Source organism: Podarcis liolepis (assembly GCF_965112155.1).
Source record: "Podarcis liolepis genome assembly, chromosome: 2".
Lineage (NCBI taxonomy): Eukaryota > Metazoa > Chordata > Lepidosauria > Squamata > Lacertidae > Podarcis > Podarcis liolepis.
Window position 1 is genome coordinate 124296230 of NC_139555.1, and position 22443 is coordinate 124318672.

General features: G+C 46.2%; 2 protein-coding genes across 5 annotated transcripts in view; both read right to left on the reverse strand.

The window, feature by feature from the left end:
• LOC310699299 (vomeronasal type-2 receptor 26-like) overlaps positions 1-22443 on the reverse strand; it is a gene marked incomplete at its 3' end in the record, with an annotated part of 299229 nt that overhangs the window by 236382 nt on the left and 40404 nt on the right. The gene's annotated exons all lie outside the window — the stretch shown is intronic.
• LOC310701579 (uncharacterized protein) lies at positions 580-17425 on the reverse strand. 4 transcript variants are annotated; one of them, XM_083492702.1, is made up of 5 exons: positions 17356-17425; positions 6853-7025; positions 6624-6750; positions 5358-5435; positions 580-4406 (listed from the first exon to the last, which is right to left on the reverse strand). In XM_083492702.1, the coding sequence occupies exons 2-5, from the start codon at positions 6925-6927 to the stop codon at positions 3175-3177; spliced, it is 1512 nt and encodes a 503-aa protein (XP_083348828.1). In that variant the 5' UTR covers positions 6928-7025; positions 17356-17425; the 3' UTR covers positions 580-3174. The 4 variants fall into 4 exon arrangements, with proteins under 4 accessions (XP_083348828.1, XP_083348825.1, XP_083348827.1 ...); XM_083492699.1 differs by lacking the exon at positions 17356-17425 and adding an exon at positions 11190-11282; XM_083492701.1 differs by lacking the exon at positions 17356-17425 and adding an exon at positions 11231-11277.

The following is a 22443-nucleotide window of genomic DNA, read 5'->3' on the forward strand; positions in this document are numbered from 1 at the left end:
CAAAGAGCATACACAAAGCGTCACACCCACCTACTCTCAACAGTCAGAAACATCATAGCCAGACACTGGAGAGACCTGTCAGGAATAAGCATGGACCAATGGTACTATATAGTATGGGAAACAGCCTTATTAGAAAAACTAACCAATAAACTGAAACTGACACAGGGACAAATGGAAGAAGACGCCGTCACCCCGGTATGGCTCCCCTTTATCACATACAGAGCCCAACAAGACAATGACAAGAATCCGCCAACAGCATACGAATCAATATGGTTAACCTGATTCAAAAACACCCGCCCACCCCACTCACACATGAAAACAAAGTTCACCACAGCCAATCACACACGACCATACGCTAAACCAACTCCAACCTCACCACCAAAGGAACACAAGCGATCCTGCACAAGTGACGCCGACACAAAACCCCACATATACATTAAGTAGAAGCATGGCCACCCGACCCCACCCCCACTCACCATGCCCCCTCCCTTTCCCCCCTTCCCAATGCATCACTAATGTCTCCACAAATGAAACTGATCTGTAGAAAATGGACCTTGAAAAAAGAAACATTGCACATACTTTTGTAAACCAATAAATCTTTAATAAAATAGGTTAATGAAACAAAACAAAACAGATGGTTGTTTGAGCTGTTTGGAGGCTTGATGGTGAGCCGGTTTGTGGCTGTGCGCTCCGCTAGAGCCCAGTCTGAGGGGTAGAAGCTACTGCTGAGAGGAAGTTGGAAGGAGTTGGAAACCATCAGCAGATATACTTAGCTGATTGCAGCTTCCAGGATCTTGTGAACGGGGGAATTTGTGAGGGTGTTTGGTGGGGAGGCTTGCAGTGCTGCCTCAGGGGCATAGGAACGCAAGGGAGCTGCTGCAAGGACTTGCCAGACCTGTGCCACGTTTATCTTTCTGCCGGAGAATGTGCAAAAGCACACCTGTGGCACCTTGCTGGAAGAGAAGGTATAGCGACGAGGTCCACCTAGTTGCCAGACTTCAAGCTTTGGGGCAAGATGTGGAGTCCCTTGACAGAGCTGAGTGGGCTGTGCTGGAACACCAACTTGGATAGGTGCCCCTACAGAGGTGGAAGATCACCCATAGCAGGAGACAAGATGCCTGGAGGTACGTGGCACAGAAGGAGGACTGTCAGGAGCCAGGCCGAGTCATTGGAGCTGCAAAATCAATTCCACGCCCTCACCTCGGACACAGTTTCTGGGCCGGAGGAGCTAGGACAGCAGTTGCTGACCTCAGAATGCACCAAGGTGGCTTCGAAAGGTACAGTGCCCAGAATGATTTCTGCCACACACAGAGGAGGAGATTGACTTAGAGGAGTCATTTTTCATTCTGGATCTAAACTCTTCAGATCAAAGGCTACTGATTGTGGATGCTCTGACAACTCATATATTCTAAAACTTTATAACAACAGATCCCAGGAAACCTTATCAAATACTTTCTCAACATCAAACATTAAAGCCCCTTGTTTTTGTTGCTGTGCGAGCAGCCACAGTGAATACAACAATTCTGCCACTCCGCAGAGGTGAAAGAGACACTGCTGGTGTCTCCCTACTGAGGTGGACAGAGGCAGCAGTGTGCGGAGGAAACAGAATGTCCCGGGAGGTATGTTCGTCTTCCAGGTGCATAAATTCAAGATTTGGCAGAGAAGTTGCCAAGTCTTATAAAGCTCACTGGTCAACTACCCGTTCCTTCTTATCCGCAACACACAGCCTTCAACATTTAACAAGGGACTCTGGGCAGGAAGCTGAAAGGCTTTTGGGCACAGGTGGTGTGTTCATCATTTCTTGCTATTGAGGGCTGTAGCCCAGGGAGAGAGAGGAAAATACTGGAAATAAACCACTGGCTGTGCAAGCAGTGCCGTCACGAAGGGTTTGGCTTAAGCAAAATCCCACCGAGACTTTGGTTGCAGAAGTCCTGGAAGGTGGCCATCACAGTCACCTGACTTGCACTCCATAGAAAACCTCTGGTGGGATCTGAAAAGGGCGGTTGAGGCATGCAAACCCAAGAATATGACTGGAGGCCATTGCTCATGAGATTCTTCAGCTGCCAGAAGCTGCTGTCTGGCTACGCATCTCATTTGCAGCAGGTCATAGGAGCCAAAAGCTGCTCTACTAAGTGCTAAAGATCCTTGACATTAAGTGTTTGAATAATAGTGAGACTGCATAAGCCAGTGTAAGTTGCATTGTCAGCGGAATTTGGGGAAACCATTGGAAACATCCGTTGTGTTGAGTTTTTTCAATTGCCTTTCTTTGATTTGCTCATGGCAAACAGCTGAAAGTCTGTAAATTTTGTTAATGAACCCGTTTTGCAATGGAGGTTGAATAATTTCAATTGCAACTGTATTTAGAGAAACAACCGCGTAGAAGAAACTGAAAAATTGGATGATACCTTCTGAGAACAGATGACCAAACATTTAAACAGGAGATATCGTAGTCATCGGAGACTTGAGCTACCCCAAACTCTGTTGGAACTCAAATTCTTCCAAGAATTCACCCATTGCCTTGCTATTTCATTTCCCAGAAGATGGAAGGAACAACAAAGAGATCGTTTATCTTGGACCTGATGCTCACCAACAGAGAGGAACTGGTTGAAGTACTGGGAAACTTGGGAGGAAGTGATCATGTCCTCCTGGGTTTTATGATACACAAGCAAGGAAAAGCTGAGTGTAGTCAGACATGCACTCTGGGCTTTAAGGCCAATTTCAAAAAGCTTAAGGAGCGCCAAGAGGGAGTCTAAAGTGGATGGGAGTTTCTTAAAGGTGAAATACTGAATGCCCAAATGCAGACAATCCAAACGAGACAGGAACATGGTATGGCTTAGAGATCAGCTGAGAATTAACAAGGGCATGTATAAGAAATGGAAGTTGAAGGGTGAATGTCAGGCGGGCTAAAGCTCAGGCTTGCAAAAGAGCTAAACATAATAATAAAGGTTTCTTCAGCTATGTTCAAAGCGAGAGGAAGAACAAGCAAGCGTTAGGTCCTCTCTGTGAAGAAGACTGAGAAATACTATTGACTAAGGGAAGGCAGAACTGCTCAACGCCAACTTTGCCTCTGTCTTCACCCCAAAGGAAAGCAGTGCCAAACCTGGCGACAACAAAATAAATAATGTAAGGAAGGAGCTGCAGCCCAAGATAGAAAAAGAGGTGGTTCTAGGTTTTTTATGATTTCTTCTTTGTGTGGACTCTTTGATGCTTAGTAAGGTCACCATTCCCACTGAAGCTCTTTCCGCACTCTGTACATTTAAACGGTTTCTCCCCTGTGTGTGTTCTTTGATGTAAAGCAAGGTGAGCACTTTGACTAAAGCTCTTTCCACACTCCTTGCATAGGAACGGTTTTTCCCTTGTGTGGACTCTTTTATGCTTAGTGAGGTCACCAGACCCACAGAAGCTTTTTCCACACTCCGTACATTTAAACGGTTTCTCCCCTGTGTGTGTTCTTTGATGTAAAATAAGGTGAGCATTCTGACTAAAGCGTTTCCCACACTCCTTGCATAGGAACGGTTTTTCCTTTGTGTGGATTTTTTGATGCTTGATAAGGCCATCACCCCTACTGAAACACTTTCCGCACTCTGGACACTTAAACTGTTTCTCCCCTGTGTGTGTTGTTTGATGCTGAGCAAGGTCACCACTCCCACTGGAGCTCTTTCCACACTCCAAAGATTTGGATTGTTTCTCCCCTGTGTATGTTCTTTGATGAAAAGTAAGGTGAGCTCTTTGACTAAAGCCCTTTCCACACTCCATGCACTTGAAGGGTTTCTCCCTTGTGTGGATTCTGAGATGCTTAGAAAGGTCACCGCTTCCAGTGAAACCTTTTCCACACTCCATACACTGAAACGGTTTCTCCCCTGTATGTGTTCTTTCATGTAAAGTAAGGTGAGCGCTCTGACTAAAGCATTTTCCACACTCCATGCACCTGAACGGTTTCTCCCTTGTGTGGATTCTCTGATGCTTAGAAAGGTCACCACGTCCGGTGAAACTTTTTCCACACTCGGTACATTCGAATGGTTTCTCCCCTGTGTGGATTCTCTGATGCATGCTAAGGCTTCCACTATGGCTGAAGCTCTTTCCACACACCGTACATTTAAATGGTTTCACCTCTGTATGAATCCCATGAGTTCGGTAATGCATTTTTAATTGTGATCTATATCTAAATATTTCACCACACTCTGTACATTTGTTTTCTGTGTGATCTTTCTTTGAGACGAGGGGTTCAGGGACATCAGTGCCCTGAGAAGCTGTGGATTTCTTTTTTGCTTTCTTTGACTTGTTTCTTTCATGATCTGGGGTTTCTATTTGATCTACAGACATTTCTTTTGATGCTTCGTGTTCTGAGTTTTCTGACGACACCACGGCGGATGTCCCCCCGCAATTCTCATTGTTCTGCCCACTGCCTGTTTCAGGGGAGGGAGAAAAAGGAAATGTCACTCAAACGGCAAGCAGAGATCTCGTTACGGATTGAGCCCAGTTCTCTGCTTCTCTATTTTCAGAGTGTCTGGGGCAACGCAGCCAGATGGGTGGGGTAAAAATAAAATCCTCATCATCGTTATTATGATGATTAAGCATCTTCCATTTCTCCTCTTCATGCCCAGCTCAATCTGAGGTTAGCTTCTGAATATCCTACAGTCTCATGACGACAACAACACAAGCCCCTTCCTGCTCTATCTCCCACCTTGTTTCACTAAGCACAAGTGTGTCTCCTTTGATGCAATTGGGGTTGGGGGTTGGAGGAGATAAGACATGAAAAAGGTGGGGAGGAGACCAAGCGGGGAACAAAGCGCTCCTCCTTGGTTATGGTTTTGGCTGCGGTCAAAACACACTTGTAAATTATAGGAGCACAGAAATCTGCCAGGTGCTCAGCCAGTACGTCTTGTTTTTCTTTGATAATTGATAAAGCTTACCAAAAAAAAAATCTCATTCAAAGGGAAATCTGAGCATCTCTCGCTCTTTCATTTGGGAGGAACATATCACCTGTTGCTCGCTGCCCAGTTTGATTCAGGTAACTGGGATTTAATCAGGGTTAATCATTATTTTTAGAATGGTAATGCTGATATTTTATCAGGTTTTTATGTCATTAACCTCATTGATCTTCTTTTCTGATTAAGTCTGATTAAGTTTGATTAAGTTCTATGGCAGAAATGTCTTTTCCATGTGCTGGAATGCTCACCCTTGTACACTAGACTGATACAACTAACTTCCTTAATGTGGCAGAAGTTAAAGAAGGAATCCAGCTGAAAAAGTTAACTGTCAGCTCCGTTTCTGCTGCGCAAAAATCAGGTGTAGATTTGTCCTCCAAACAGAGTGAAATTATCACACCTTCAAATCCCTGAGCAAACACAACCTACCTGCTGACGTCTCCCCTTCTTTGTCATCCTGGAGAAGCTGCTCTTGCCTTTCTTCCCAGTACGAACTGAGGTCTGATTCTTTCAAGGAAAGAGAGAGCAGTTACTTTGGACCACAAAGCACCCAGCCATTCCCAGTCAAGCCAAGTCTACGACCTCAAACCCATAGCGCCAATTCTGATCCCTTATGGACTAGCAAAAGGGCTCAGCGTGAAATGGAGCTCAGCATGAAACCTCTGTTGCAGGGATGACGCTGCAGAACTTAGCAAAGCTAGCTGTCTTGATTTGGACTACCGTGGCTCAAAACACAGAAAGCAAAAACCAGCCCCCGGAAGCCAGCCCTTCTTCCTCATCCACAGCAAGCCAAGGCTGTGGGGTACTTCAAATTTACAATTCAAGCCACTGCAACATTTCTGTGTTCACAGAATTGTAGAGTTGGAAGGGACCCAAAGGGTCATTTAGTCCAACCCCCTGCAATGCAGGAATCTTTTGCCTGACGTGGGGCTCAAACCCTTGAACCCTGAGATTTAAGAGCCCCATGTTCTACCGACTGAGCTAATGGAGGAGAGGGCTAATGCTTTTGGAAGCTGAACGTCTGACGGGGCTTCTGAACGTTTTGGAAGTCGAACGGACTTCCGGAACATATTCCATTCGACTTCCGAGGTACCACTGTAATAGTATTAATAATAAATCTTGAGGTTACGTGCAAAAGTGGAAGTTTTGCAACGGTTTGCTCTTAAGACTCCACCAAATGTATTGGTTTTCTCTGGGAACGCCAGGAACCACAGGTGGGCAAGATGTTCTTAACCATGGGTAGGCAAACTAAGGCCCGGGGACCGGATCCAGCCCAATCGCCTTCTAAATCTGGCCTGCAGACAGTCTGGGAATCAGCATGTTTTTACATGAGTAGAATGTGCCCTTTTATTTAAAATGCATCTCTGGGTTATCAGCGGGGCCTGCCTGGTGTTTTTACATGAGTAGAATGTGTGCTTTTATTCAAAATACATCTCTGGGTTATTTGTGGGGCATAAGAATTCATTTTTATTTTTATTTTCAAAATATAGTCCGGCCCCCCACAAGGTCTGAGGGACAGTGGACCGGCCCCCTGCTGGAAAAGTTTGCTGACCCCTGTTCTTAACGCTAAGCTCCTGCTCCCACAGACATTTTCTTGGGATGAACAGGATACTACCGTGAACAGGACATTGGGCTGGGGGGTCACTGGATTGGACCAGTTATTCCTCCACTGCATGCAGAAATATGTTTCCTTACCCAGAGAGGTCACTGTCTCGTAATTCTCCTCCATAACTTCCCTGTTCAGAGCTCTTTGGCTTGGATCCAGCAGAGCGCACTCCTCCTCCGTGAAACGCACGGCCACCTCCTCAAAGGTGACCAGGCCCTGGAAGAAGAAGGAAATATCTCTTCTCTTAGATCCCTTCCCTACTCGACATAAAGGGAGGCAGAGTTGCCTCTTCCCTCGTCCCCATTGCTCTTTCCCTACCTGTGGGCGCTGCTTGGCCCCTCTTTCCACTCCATCCCTAAGAAGAGAGGGTCCAGGTTGTGCCTCTGACGCCATTGCGCTGCCTTTGGAAGAAGATGAGGAGATAAGGAGATAAGATAAGGAGGCAGAAACTGGGCTGCACTTCAACGAAGGGAGTAGCTCTCAAGCGGTCCCTGCAGGGGAGAGACAAGGGAGGGGAAGAATTTCATCCTTTATATGGGAGCAGAGTGGATTTGATTTAAATCAAATCGATTTAAATTACGATTTAAATCATTAGTCAGTAAGACTTGATTTAAAACTTTCTTTTTTTGCAGAAAGACTCATTCCTGATGGTATAATCTTAATATTTACAACCAGATAAAGGTTTCATTTTTGGAATAATAATTCTCAGAGTAGTTTATACAGTTATATCAAAAATTACTAATTTGGTTGTACTGTTAGAAATACATAGACTGATAATTTCCATAATAACAATTTAAACAATTATGTAACAATAATAATAATAATTTATTATTTATACCCTGCTCATCTGGCTGGGCTTCCCCAGCCACTCTCGGCGGTTTCCAACCAAATATTAAAATACAGTAATATATCAAACATTAAAAGCTTTCCTAAACAGGGCTGCCTTCAGATTATAGGATATGTATCCACGTTTGTTAACTGCTGTGGTTAAACACTTTAAAAACACACACCTTAGACTGAGTTATAGCACACATGAAAAACTTAAAACAAATCCTTATTTCCTGATGAATAGCCTTTTGCACTATAATGGAACCTGAAAAGAAAACGATGTTTAGAAAAAGATTTTCCCTCCAAAACATTTTATTTAAAAAATCCAAATAAAATTTAAAAAACCACAACCTACGACCCTGAGAGTAAGAGGCCTCATGCTCTACCAACTCAGCTATCCCTGTGCACCCCCCCCCTCAAAGATGCTCTGCATCCCTGTTCTAACCATTTTACAGTGTTGTTGAGAGCGCAATGTGGAGGGGCTGCATCTTATCCTCAAACTAAATCTCAGGAGGAGCTCTGGACCAGTCTCTTCAATGCAAGAAACAGCAGCAAAACCCCCTGGGGCAGGGTGGTATTTATTTTCTCCCCCCCCCCCCAAGTCCAGCTAGGGCAGGGGCATTTTACGTATCTCCCCGATTAAGAACTCAATACAGTGGTACCTTGGGTTACATACGCTTCAGGTTACAGACTCTGCTAACCCAGAAATAGTACCTCGGGTTAAGAACTTTGCTCCGGTGGCGCGGCAGCAGCAGTAGGCCCCATTAGCTAAACTGGTGCTTCAGGTTAAGAACAGTTTCAGGTTAAGAATGGACGTCCGGAACGAATTAAGTACTTAACCCGAGGTACCACCATAGTTTAGTATGGCAGCACAATTAATTATTGAGGCCGGAGGAACATTGCCCAGATGTGAGTGCGAAGGCTGCTCCCTGCAAGGCCCCTCCACCTGGCCTAGGGGGCAGGGCCCACACTCACCAGCCCCACTGAAGAGGCCCCTCATGAGGCTGGAGGAACATCGCCTGGGTATCGTTTTATTGATTTCATAGAATCATAGAATAGAATCATAGAATCCTAGAGTTGGAAGAGACCACAAGGGCCACCGAGTCCAACCCCCTGCCAAGCAGGAAACACCATCAGAGCACTCCTGACATATGGTTGTCAAGCCTCTGCTTAAAGACCTCCAAAGTAGGAGACTCCACCACACTCCTTGGCAGAAAATTCCACTGTCGAACAGCTCTTACTGTAAACCGCTCTGAGATTTTCATTAAAAAATATTAAGCGGTATATAAATATTTATTTATTCTTATTTATTGAATTTGCATACTGCCCTAAATCCGCAGGTCTCGGGGCAGTTACAGCATAAAATCACAAAAATACATAACCAAAACAAGAAAACAATCCAATAAACGCCCCCTTCCCCAACATAATTTAACAGGAACTTTGAAACTCCCTGCCTATGGATATCAGAGGCGCCTTCCCTGCATTTCTTGCTAAAGATATTCTTATTCAGTCAAGCCTACCAGATGTTCAGAAAGTTTGTATGAGTTTTAATTTGCCTTGGTCTGTTCTACTGTGGTTTTAACTGTTTGCATGTTTGAAATGATTGTTGTGATTTTTTCTTAAGTGATCATTTTACGGTGTTTTCTTTTTTTTGTAAACTGCCTTGGGGTTCCCCCCCCTAAAACCAAGAGCTTTATAAATTCTGTTAAATGAAGAAATCTCCTCCAGCCTTGTCTCTTTGTCAAGACAGAGCAAAGGAATCTCACTTGGCCAGTTTGCCATTGTCTTATTACTCACAGGCTATTGTCTCCTCCAAGGGTTGTTTCCATTCTTTTGAGTTGGGGACTACAAAAGCAGAGCAGGAAACCCTCTGCTTCCTTCCTCTGTAACAAAGATTTACCTCCCCCACCCCCACCAACAAGACCTGGGTTGATCTCTACAGAGAGGTGAAGGCAGCTCCAGAGAGGATCTGTTCTAGGGTTGGAAAAGGGCACCTCCGAGGGTCATCTAGTCCAACCCCTGCGATGCAGGAATCTCAGCTAAAGCATGCATGGCAGAGGGCAGAATCTATGGATTCCCAGAGGGAAACGGGGTTCCCTGCTTTCCACTCGGCATAGCAACATCTCAACTAGGGCCAGGGCCTTTTCAGTACTGGCCCCAACTTGGTGGAACGCTCTGTCACGAGAGACCAGGGCCCTGCGGGACTTGACATCTTTCCGCAGGGGCTGCAAGACAGAGCTGTTCCGCCCGGCCTTTGGTTTGGACTCAGTCTGACCCTTATGTTTCCCTCCCCTTATGGTTTTGATCTATGGGCTACTTTTAAAATGAGGCTGCATTTTAAATTGCATTTTAACCTGTATTTTAAATCGGTTTTATGTTTATGTTATTTTTTTTTAAGTAATATTTATTGAAATTTTAAAAACAATAAAAAGTTTCAAAGTTTAAACATAATAGAAGAAAAAAAGAACTACAAAAGTACAAAAACAAAACACATGAAAAATGCAGAATAGAAAGCAGTTAACAAAAAGAAAAAAGAAAAAAACCCCAATATTTCATATCTTAGACTTCATTTACTAGTTTCCTGACCTCCTCACACCTCCCTTTTTGTATTCCAGTTCAAATATTTAATTCAGAAAGTCCTTACCCTCTATCATTTATCCTTGCTCAACATCTTAACCTATTTTAAATATAGATTTTCCACCATTATCAATCCATATTTACATATTCTTGTTAATCTTTTTACCAATACCGCTTATTTTCAATCCAACATCCCTTTAACATTCATTAATTTTACAGTATTTCTGCAAGTAGTCTTTAAATTTCTTCCAATCTTCTTCCACCACCTCTTCTCCCTGCTCTCGAATTCTGCCAGTCATTTCTGCCAGTTCCATGTAGTCCATTTATGTTTATGTTAAATTATGTTTTTACTGTAATTTTACTGGTGTTAGCCGCCCTGAGCCCGGCTCTGGCCAGGTAGGGTGGGGTATAAATAAAATTTATTATTATTATTATTATTATTATTATTATTATTATTATGAGAGCCAATGGCCTATCCAGCACCCAATTCTCACAGAAGCCAACAAGATGCCCGTGGGAGACAAGAAACCCAGGATTCGAACACGGCCACTCTCCCTTCCCGCTGTTTCCAACAACTGGCATTCAACGTGAGACACCAGAGCACAACCTCCCAGGCTGGCAGCCTTATGTATAGCCCATGAGTTTGTCTCATTTCTCTTTCAAAGCCACCCAAGGGTGGCCCATCGCTGCCCCCCTCCCTGGGGGCGGGGAGCGAGTTCCACAGTTTGATTTTGCACTGCATGTAGCTGATCAAAGAACCGCAGAGTTGGGAGGGATCGCCACCCCCCAGGGTCATCTAGTCCAACCCCCTGCACTGCAAGAATAGGCAGCCTGTCCCACGGGGGGGGTGGGGATCGAACCTGCAACCTTGCCCTTATCAGCACCCCCCTCTAACCAACTGGGATGCTTTAGCTGAGATTCGTGCATCCCAGCGGGTCAGACTAGATGGCCCTTGGGGGTCCCCTCCCGTTTCTACGATTCCTGAAACTTCCAACTTGCAGGGGGGGGGGAATCCACTAGTTCTAGCACTGAGGGAGAAAAAATTTTCCCCCTCCGTGCCATGCTCGGTTCTACAAACTTCTCTAAACTGCAAAGTCCCAACACGTGTCGACCTTTTTTCACTCCCCCACCTCCCAAATTTCCCCCCTCCCTCCTCCTCTCCCGGCTGCCCGGTTTGCAGATTCGGCATGGGGAGGGATGCAAATATCCCCCCACCACCCATAATATCTCCCCCCCCAAATATGTTGCACCTTTCTGAATTCTTCCCTCTGCAGCCACCTCGCCTCCTTACCAAAGTCTCTCCTCCTCGTGTGGCTGCAGAGACCAACGCCCCCCCCCTTCCCAGATAATAGCCGCTCCCGCCTCCTCTGAAACTTCCTGTCTCTCTAGGAAGCGGAGCTCCTCGTCCCGCGTTGGGGAAGGCGTGGCCATGGGTTCCCATACCTGTGCGGGCAACCTGAACGGGATCCTGAAGTGTTTCATAGAATCCAAGAACTGGAATGGACCCCCAAAGTCATCTAGTCCAACCCCCACCTGCAACGCAGGACTTTTCCACCCAACACTGGGCTGGAAACTACAACCCTGACCTTGAAGAGTCTCTTTTAGGTATAATTGATCAGGTTGCCGTATTTCAAAAAGTGGAAATCTGGATAATAATAATAATAATAATTTTATTTGTACCCCGCCCTCCCCGGCTGGAGCCGGGCTCAGGGCAGCTAACATCATAAAACTAACACAGTATAGGTAAAGGGACTCCTGACCGTTAGGTCCAGTAACAGACGACTCTGAGGTTGCGCCGCTCATCTCGCTTTACTGGCCGAGGGAGCCAGTGTACAGCTTCCGGGTCATGTGGACGCAATAATAATAATAATAATAATAATAATAATAATAATAATACCGCCAATTACGTGCCCTCTTAAACAATCCAGTAGTAAAATCAGCAGCAACTAGACCCCTGACAACCTTCGAAAACCTCCTCCTAACAACAAAGGGACACGGCAAAGGGATGGTATCCACAATATACAAAATACTACTCCAAAACTCCACGAACCCATAATCAGCAGCCCCACTGAAGAGGCTCCTCATGAGACCGGAGGAGCATCACCTGGCTAATGTGTTATTGATTTAATATGCTGTAAACCGCTGTGGTCTAAACCACCGAGCCTAGGGCTTGCCGATCAGAAGGTCGGTGGTTCGAATCCCTGCGACGGAGTGAGCTCCTGTTGCTCGGCCCCAGCTCCAGTGTGGTGTAGTGGTTAAGAGCGGTAGTCACGTAATCTGGGTAACCGGGTTCGCGTCTCCGCTCCTCCACATGCAGCTGCTGGGTGACCTTGGGCCAGTCACACTTCTGTGAAGTCTCTCAGCCCCACTCACCTCACAGAGTGTTTGTTGTGGGGGAGGAAGGGAAAGGAGAATGGTAGCCGCTTTGAGACTCCTGAAGGGGAGTGAAAGGCGGGATATCAAATCCAAACTCTTCTTCTTCTTCTCCTGTCAACCTAGCAGTTCGAAAGCATGCAAGTAGATAAATAGGTACCACTCTGGTGGGAAGATAAACGGCATTTCCATGCACTGCTCTGGTTTTGCCAGAAGTGGCTTAGTCATGTATTATTTTACTGTTGTTAGCAATTTTACTCTGAAAGGAGCTGCGGCATAGGAATTGATACTTTGAGGAATTTGAAACTTTGCCAGAAAGCAAGGAGTGCATTGCTCTTTCTACAGACACTGGCAAATGAACTGAAATTTGCAACATGGCTTAGAGTTCTGAAGCCCGAGCACACATGAGAATGCAAGGAACAGAGGAGGCCCCTGAAGCCTACTTAAAGAGGCTGAAGAAAGCCTACCACCAGTATATCCCTGTGGACCCAGATGAGGCTGCCAATGCCCCTATCATAAAAACTGCCTTTGTAGCCCAAGCGGCGCCCGATATCCACCAAAAAAAATAAAAAAAAAAAATTGAAGGTTTTTTTTTTATGGGCCACACCCTTGAATGGATGCTGGAATTAGCCCAGACCATTTATAATTAGAGGGAAAAAGAGACCCAGAAGAAAAAGAAGAAGTACCAGGCAAAGAAGTTGATGGCCCTGAAGACGGGAAGTCCACCGTTAGGAGAAGAAGAGGAGGGCGAAGCCACTTAGGAAAGAATCAGTGTGCCATCTGCCGAAAGGCACCTATTTCTTCCCCCAGGCTAAAATGAGGAAATGTCAGATGCTACTACATCCGCGTTAGAAATTCCAAGTCACCACAGCCCTCAACCCAGCTACCCTATTACCGGTAGGAGAAGGTGAGGAGCCCACGCATGACTGCATTGAAGTAATGAATGAGGTGTATTCTAGCAGGCCTGACCTTAAAGATGAAGCAGATCCCCAATGGCCATCATGGTTTATAGATGGAAGCAGCTTTGTTGAGACTGGACGGCGGAAGGCAGGCTATGCAGTGGTAGCCCTGGAAGACCAGGTGATCGAAGCAAAGTCACTCCCACCTGGAACATCGGCCCAGCTGGCAGAGCTAACTGCGCTTACCAGAGCCCTGAGCCTGGCAAAGGGACAGAAGATAAACATTTATACAGATTCTAAGTATGCATTCCTGACTTTACATGCCCATGGAGCCTTATGGAAAGAAAGAGGTTTGCTTACCTCCAGAGGAAACCAGGTGACCCACCCACGAGCTTTATTGAACCTTCTGGATGCTGTATGGGAACCCGAGGCAGTGGCAGTTGTCCATTGTTATGGACACAAAATTGGACCAGGGGAAGTGGCCAGAGGAAGCCGATTGGCAGACAGAGTAGCCAAGGAAGCAGCCCGAGAACTGGCCCCAACCCCGATCATTAGAGCACTAATCCCAGAAGAGATTTTAAGCACCGTTGACAAGCCGGCCTACACAAAGCAGGAAAGGGACACTGCAGATGCCCAGGAGTTGACATTGTCCAAAGAAGGATGGTACCTCACCCCTGATGACAGCATATGGATTCCAGAGTCCCTGCCCCGGCAGATAACTCAGAAATACCATGAGTCAACCCACATGGGGCCAGATGCCACAACCAAGCAGCTGGAGAAGTATGTCTATATAGCCAACCTTTATCAACTGGCAGCCCAGATTTCCAGGAAATGCCTGCTATGCCAAAAGAATAATCCCAGAACTCACTCCAGACGATGTGGAACCACGTTACACCCTTGATGAACAGCAGTGAACCAGCCAAGAAGGAGCAACGCTCCAGGAAGGACCAGACAGCCGTGTTTTTGTGCCCCAACATCTGGCCAGCACAATTGTAAAGAATTACCACGAGTCCACCCATTTGGGAGGCCCAGCTGCTAAAGCACACCTTGGGAGAATATTCTATATCCCAAAATGTGCCCTGTGCGCCAACCAAAAGACTGAGAACTATCACCCTTTGAACTTCTATATGGCAGGCCGACCCCTTTCGTCCGAGACATCCCCACCAGTTTGGGGCAGATGGGAGATCACATCACCCAAGAACAAGTGCAATCCCTGTGTTTGTTGTGTGTGTTTGCTTCCTTTCCAGGTGTTCCCTCGAGCGTACGCCTGCAGTCCCGCGGCAGTCTCGCTGAGCCGGTTCACCAGTTCCTCTGGGTGGCAGCGTCTGGCGACCCCCTCATCCCCAACTGCGGTGAAAGTAGTCGAGGTGATCCCCTGGGTACATCACACGCATCTAAAGAAGGGTGTCTGGACTTGCAAGAGAAATCCTGCTGACCCTCTGAAGTTGATCATCACCTTGTGTCTGACGCTACCAGGGAAAAAGCGTTAGGCCACGGGCAACGAGATCCTGCGACTAATCATCACAAGGACAGTTACAAAGACTTTCTCTTTTCTCTCTTATTTTCTTTATTGACTTGCTCTATGTCTTATTGCCCTGACCCTACCGAACCATACCAACCCTATTGGCCTGCTGGCCTCTGCTACGACTGGTTCGTCTTGCCGGTGGTAAGAGATGGCGTGCTCTTTGGCTATTGGAAACTGGGGTTTGATGAGATTGCCATATTGAGACACCCCACTGCCCCGTTGTGGCTCCTCTCCCACACCACTGTCCAGCACGCGTGGAGAGTGCTCATACGGGAAGTTGCAGAGACGATCGAAATCTATCAAGTTCTGGACCGCTCTTGCTGTTGTGGGAGGGTAGTCAACTGTTATCTAGGAGGTAGAGCACTGTACCGACCTCATTTGATAGACCAGGTCCTACTCTTAATCCAGGTGATAGATGGGACGGAACCTATCTTAATGCAAGTATTGCAGGGGTGGGAGCCTTAACCAGGTGTGCATTGAAATTGCTAAACAAGTGCCAGTAAGAATTGCCACCCCAGGATTTCAGCTTCCATTTGCTCTGGTCACTAGGGAGGCAGCACGAGAGTTCAATCCACCCAACAGAGTTAGTAGAAAAATTGACCCACATAGTGGGAGCATCAGCTCACCGGTAGGCTCTCACCCTTGAGGAAGTTCGCCACAATGTTAAATCTCTCCAATTGTTGGCTGTGTATGCACATACCACCTTGCCAGGTTTGATGCTACATAGAATTCCCATTGGTAACATCTTCAACATAGAGAGGAGTTTGTGCGTTAGTTCATTACCACATGGAAACAATGATAGCTGAAAACCCGCTAAAAAAACTACAGAAAGTGATCCATGGAATTGGTTATATTCTTGGTTGCCCGATGGTGGATGGATGGGGAGAATATTTACTATGGTGATAGGCCCAATAATGCTTCTATTGCTTTTCTGCTTCTGTATGCCCTGCTTGATGCAATGTATGCAAAATATGATGGAGAAGATCATGTCTCGCATGATGGGACCTCGCGTGCTTGCTTTCATGAGAGATTATAGACCCCTACCCCAGAACGAACCTAAGTATTAGGTTGTTCATAAGAAGAGGAGGGAGTGAAGGGAGAGGGAAGGGTTGCTTTCTATATTTTATACCTAAGAAGGATCTTCATATTCTCTGTAAGTTAATTTCTGAGCTAAGGGCCCCTCAAGGAATGCAAGATAAGACAGAGACTGTAAGCTAGAAATAGCCTCGCTTTAGGAATGCAATATAAAAAAAAAGACACAGACGGGAGGAGACGGGGGGGATGCAGGACGCTTAGAGAGAACAATAGGGAGGGCTGTTTTAGAAGGCTATAGACATGCTAAAAATAAGTTGAAAACTTATTTTGGGAGGGCGTGGGGAGGAGGGAGAGAGAGCCCACTCAAGGTATAAGAAAATCTGCAGAGGGGTATTTTCGGGGCAGTCAGTTTTTCAGAATTTATTCTGCTGGCTGTCTCCTGTGCACAGAGAATAAAACTGCTTTCCTCCAAAGAAGGATCTTTCCTGGAGTTTTCTTTTACTCTCTCTCTGGATCTGAGGACGCGGGCCAACGATTCCCTGGCATGGACTAGGCTCAGCCTACATCTATTTTATTATTATTATGCTATATGCGGACAAACCCCGGCTCTCTCGGCCAGTAAAGCGAGATGAGCGCCACAACCCCAGAGTCGTCTGCAACTGGACTTAACAGTCAGGGGTCCCTTTACCTTTACCTTAAACTGCTTTGAGATTTTGATTAAGAATATAAAGCGGTGTATAAATTAATAAATAAAATAATTTTAAAAACATGTCATGTGATAAAGACACATGAGAGCAGAAGCAGCAAAGCAGGCTGGGAAGTGCTGGGACTGCACAGTCATTTGGGCCTACTAAAGTTATTCAGGCCTAACTGCTAACTGTTGAGTCACTCCGACATGTGGCTCATTCTCCTTATAAGCTATTTATAAGCCATTTTATACTTATAAGCCCTCTGTGTTCCTAGTAAGATTTCAGTCAGTCAGTCTGCCTCAGTTGTGAGCAGAGTCAGTATGTAATCTCACTCAAACTGTTTGGAACCATGTTGTTTATGCTATGTCCTGAGTTGAATAGGATCCAAACTGCAGCAGTCTGATTGGTCCTAGAACAATAGGATTCAAAATGCAGCAGTCTGATTGGTCCTAGAACAATGCAGCAGTATGATTGGTTGGCAGGAACCACCCAATCCTGCTCCAGATAGAAGTGAATCCACAACCTGATTGGCTTACAGTAGAATTCTGGAATTAGCCAATCATGTGCAGCCCATTGTGTAAATAATGTATATAAAGCAGATACTGTGAGGGGACTTTCATTCATTCCTCCTCACCACTATGAGCTGAATAAAGAGCATGAAATCACTTTGCGACTCTGAGTATATTTCAGTTTATGAAGAAGTTTATTTTAACTCAGTAAAGCTCTTATTCTTTCACTTAAAAATTCCGCATTATTAATTTACGCTGCGCATCACAACAATGTTGTGAGGACGACATAGGCTATGAGATTAACCCTCCTCAGTGGACCAGAATGTGGTCCAATCCCCCCTTTAAATCCATATAAACGAAAGGAAGGAACTCACTCTAAAACTCACCTACGGGTGACAAGAATCCACCAACAGCTTTTGAATCAGTATGGTTAACCTGATTCAAAAACACCTGCCCACCCCACTCACACATGAAAACAAAAAGTTCACCACAGCCAATCGCAAACAAGCAACCACACCCTAGGCCAACCCCCTCTCTCAACAAAAGCGAACCTGCAGGAGGGACACTGACACAAAACCCCACACATAAAGTAAAATAGAAACATCACCACCCAACCCCACTCACCATTTCCCCCCCACCTCTTCCCCCCTTTTCTTCCTAATGTAACACTAATGTCTCAACAAATGAAACTGATCTGAAAAAAGAGACATTGCACATACAGTCATACCTCGGGTTACAGATGCTTCAAGTTGCATTTTTGGGGGTTAAAGGTAAAGGGACCCCTGACCATTAGGTCCAGTCATGACCGACTCTGGAGTTGCGGCGCTCATCTCGCTTTACTGGCCGAGGGAGCCGGCATACAGCTTCCGAGTCATGTGGCCAGCATGACTAAGCCGCTTCTGGTGAACCAGAGCAGCACACGGAAACGCCCTTTACCTTCCCGCCAGAGCGGTACCTATTTATCTACTTGCACTTGACGTGCTTTCAAACTGCTAGGTTGGCAGGAGCAGAACCCGAGCAATGGGAGCTTAGCCCGTCGCGGGGATTCGAACTGCCGACCTTCTGATCAGCAAGTCCTAGGCTCTGTGGTTTAACCCACTCCCTTCTTCTTCTTCTTCTTCTTCTTCTTCTTCTTCTGGGGGGGGGGGTTATGGACCGCCAAAACCCGGAAGTACCAGAATGGGTTACTTCCAGGTTTCGGCGGTCGTGCATGCGCAGAAACACTAAATCACGCTTTGTGCGTGCACAGAAGCACTGAATTGCAACCCGCGTGTGCGCCAATGCGGGGTGCAAACGCTGTGGATCCCACACGGATCACATTCGCAACCCGAGCGTCCACTGTACTTTTGTAAACCAAGAAAAACTTTTTAAAAATACAACAACAGTACCCCACCCATCTGACTGGTTTGCCCCAGCCACTCTGTATGGCTTTCAAGATATATCAACATAATAAAACATCTAGCCATCTAGCCCACCCGCTTCAACGCAGAAATACACATTATACATTAAAACGCTTCCCTATACAGGACTAACTTCAGGTATCTTCTGGAGGTTATATAGTTACTCATCTCCTTGACATCTGATGGAAGGGTGCCACTACCGAGAAGGCCCTCTGCCTAGTTCCCTGTAACTCCACTTCTTTCAGTGAGGGAACCGCCAGAAGGCCCTCGTTGTTAAGATCTTAGGTTTCTGCCTAATCCAAATTTCCCCTCTTTCCGCTTCCTCAGTTTTCAGGCAATGAGCAAGGCAATGAGAATTGCAAGGAGTACCCTGTGGTGCTGAGAGCCAGTGTGGTGTAGTGGTTAAGAGCGGTAGTCTCCTAATCTGGGGAACCGGGTTTGCGTCTCCGCTCCTCCACATGCAGCTGCTGGGTGACCTTGGGCCAGTCACACTTCTGTGAAGTCTCTCAGCCCCACTCACCTCACAGAGTGTTTGTTGTGGGGGAGGAAGGGAAAGGAGAATGTTAGCCGCTTTGAGACTCCTGAAGGGGAGTGAAAGGCGGGATATCAAATCCAAACTCTTCTTCTTCTTCTTCTTCATTGGAACCAACTGAGCAGGAGTCTGCAAAAGAGCCATTTGGTTTCCTGTGTGCTGCCTTTGTCAAATCGAAGAACAGGATGAAGAAATCTGCTCCTTCTCCGGATCCCAACCCAAAGGCACCCCTGATCCTACAAGATCATCCTAAGTGGAAGGAAAAAGGAAAATGTGTGATGTCCAAGAAAACATTCAGGGACAATTTGAATGGGCATCATCAAACCCACCAAGAGGAGAAACCACATAACGGCACAGAATGCAGAAAAAGTTTCAACGACAATGGCAATCTTGGCCCACATCAGAGAACCCACACTAGGAAAGATCCTAGAATTGCCTGCTGTGTGGGAAAAGATTCAGCCAGAGCTGCAACCTCACGTCGCATTGGAGGACCCACACAGGGGTCATACAGATGCCTCGAGTGTGGGAAAAGCTTCAGTCGTAGCACGACCCTCATTTCGCACCAAATAACCCATACAGGAGAGAAGCCGTATAAGTGTATGGAGTGCGGGAAGAGTTTCAGCAGTAGCAAAAGGCTCAGTAGACACCAGAGGACTCACACGTTAAAGAAACATGATCTGTGGAGGGTGGAAAGAGCTTCAGTTGGAGAGTGCATCATATTGGACATCAGAGAATCCTTGCAGCAGAGGAAGCATTTAAATGCTTGGATATCTTACTAAGCAGGGAAGAAGACAGATTCAGCAAATGCTCAACTCTATGGCTAAAACAATAATAAAAAACAACAACCAGGAGGGATATTCTCCACCCCAAAGACAGAATAAGGATTCTCCACCCATAGAATCATAAAATTGTTGAGTTGGAAGGGACTCCGAGGGTCATCTAGTCTAACTTTTCCAGCTGCACTGGCTCCTGGTGGAGTACAGGGTCAGATTTAAGGTGCTGGTTTTGACCTTTAAAGCCCTTCATGGCCTAGGACCCTCGTACCTACGGGACCGCCTCTCCCGGTATGCCCCACGGAGAGCCTCAAGGTCCATAAATAGCAACACCCTAGAAGCCCCTAGAAGGTCAAAAGCAGCACCTTAAATTTGACCCTGTACTCCACCGGGAGCCAGTGCAGCTGGAAAAGCACTGGGTGAATATGCTCCCATGGCAGAGACCCCATGAGGAGCCTCGCTGCAGCATCCTGCACCCGCTGGATTTTCTGGGACAGCTTCAAGGGCAGCCCCGCGTAGAGCGAATTACAGTGGTCAAGCCTGGAGGTGACCGTCGCATGGATCACTTAATCTTATTATTAAGTTGTATTTTAATTAATTGCTTTTATACCTGGTGTTAGCCGCCTTGAGCCCGGTCTTGACTGGGGAGGGCAGGGTATAAATAAAATTTATTACTATTATTAGCTTTTTGTGTTGCATCGTTGCATACACCACCCTGGCATTTTGTGATATTGCGGTAAAAGCATGGGTCGAATAAAACAGAACATTGACATGTGTAATTAAATATTTCCCTTTCTGATGTCAAACTCTTTTTTGCCTCCCCCTCCCAAAAAACAAAAACAAAGTGAGCTTGCTGCCATCCCATTTCTCAGATTATTGAAAAGAAAGAACAGTTTAGACCAAACTTTTTTGGCCACCGACTTCTTGGTTCCATACAGTCATCCCCAGTACCACTGTGCCCTATGAAAAAAGTGTTATTTGGAATAGATAGATAAACTTTATTCGCATTAGCCAACGGCCATAGCAAGTTATTCGGAATAGTGGTTTGTATGTCCCACAAAGGAAGATAACACAATAAAATTCAGAACTGTAAGAATTAATTGCACATTTATTCAAAATCCACTAATTAATTAATTCAACGAAACTGATGAATTTGATCTGGTGATGCTAGCTTTTCAAAGTCTATGATAGTTATTTACATCTCCAGTAGGTAAAGGTAAAGGACCCCTGGATGGTTAAGTCCAGTCAAAGGCAGCTATGGGGTTGCGGCGCTCATCTCGCTTTCAGGCCTTGGGAGTCGGCATTTGTCTGCAGAGAGTTTTCCAGGTGATGTGGCCAGCATGACTAAACCGCTTCTGGCGCAACAGGACGCCGTGACAGAAACCAGAGCGCACAGAAATGGCATTTACCTTCCCGCTGCAGCAGTACCTATTTATCTACTTGCACTGGCGTGTTTTCAAACTGCTAGGTTGACACGGGCTGGGGCAGAGCAACGGGAGCTCACCCCGTCGAGGGGATTCGAACCGCCGACCTTCTGATCAACAATCCCAAGTGGTTCAGTGGTTTAGACCTCAGCACCACCCGCTGCCTCGTTTCTAATGTGCCCCCCTAGGTAATCCCATTGCCCACCCCCAGGGGGGCACTACCACCCCATTTAGGAACCACTGATTTGGATGGAGCAGTTTTTGATTGGGAGTGAGGAAGCATCTTGAGGCATTTGGGCAAGGAGGCAAGTAGAGGAGTTAAAAATTCTAAAAAGCTTCATTTGCTGGAAATGTTTTGGTTGGCCCAACCCATTAAGAAAAACACAAATCCCAGACTACGGCACATTATGGTGCTGGGTGACCAGCCCTTTTGTTATGGTTTAATGGTATAGAAATGGATGGTTGATGCGTCTTCAGTAGGATCTTCTGGTTAGGAGACAGAAAGAATCAGAGATGCTCACCAGAGCTTGTGTCTTTCCGCAGGAGCTTTAAAAGACGATTTAAGACAAATTCATGGAGAGAGAGGCAGGGAGACTCCAAGGTCAGCTGGGTGGGTGACATCAGCCTCAGCCCAGTATACCTGAAGGAGTGCCTCCCATCCCCATCGTTCAGTGAGGTCCAGCTCCGAGGGCCTTCTGGCAGCTCCCTCACTGTGAGATGTGAGGCCACAGGGAACCAGGCAGAGGGCCTTTTTGGTGGTGGCGCCTGCCCTGTGGAATGCCCTCCCAACAGATGTCAAGGAAATAAACAACTATCTGACTATTAGAAGACATCTGAAGGCAGCGCTGTTTAGGGAGGTTTTTAATGTTTGATGTTTTATCGTGTTTTTAATATTCTGTTGGGAGCTGCCCAGAGTGGCTGAGGAAACCCAGCCAGATGGGCAGGGTATGAATAATTGATGATGATGATGATGATGGTTCTACATAGGCTGCTCACAGAACCAAAGCAACTAGAGTTCACCCCCACCTATCAGCTGATCGAGAGGGCTTTAAATCCTGATCAGTTTGGCTGTGCATGTCTGATCCCCTCCAGAGTTGGGAAAGGCTTAGAAAAGCCTTGTGGGGCCTGCCTGGTGTTTTTACATGAGTAGAATGTGTGCTTTTATTTAAAATGCATCTCTGGGTGATTTGTAGGGCATAGGAACTCATTCATTCCCCTCCCCCCCAAAAAATATACTCCAGCCCACCACATGGTCTGAGGGACGGTGGACCGGCCCATGGCTGAAAAAGGTTGCTGACCCCTGACCTAATCTGGGAGGTTTGCCATTGTCCATGGGATGAATGCC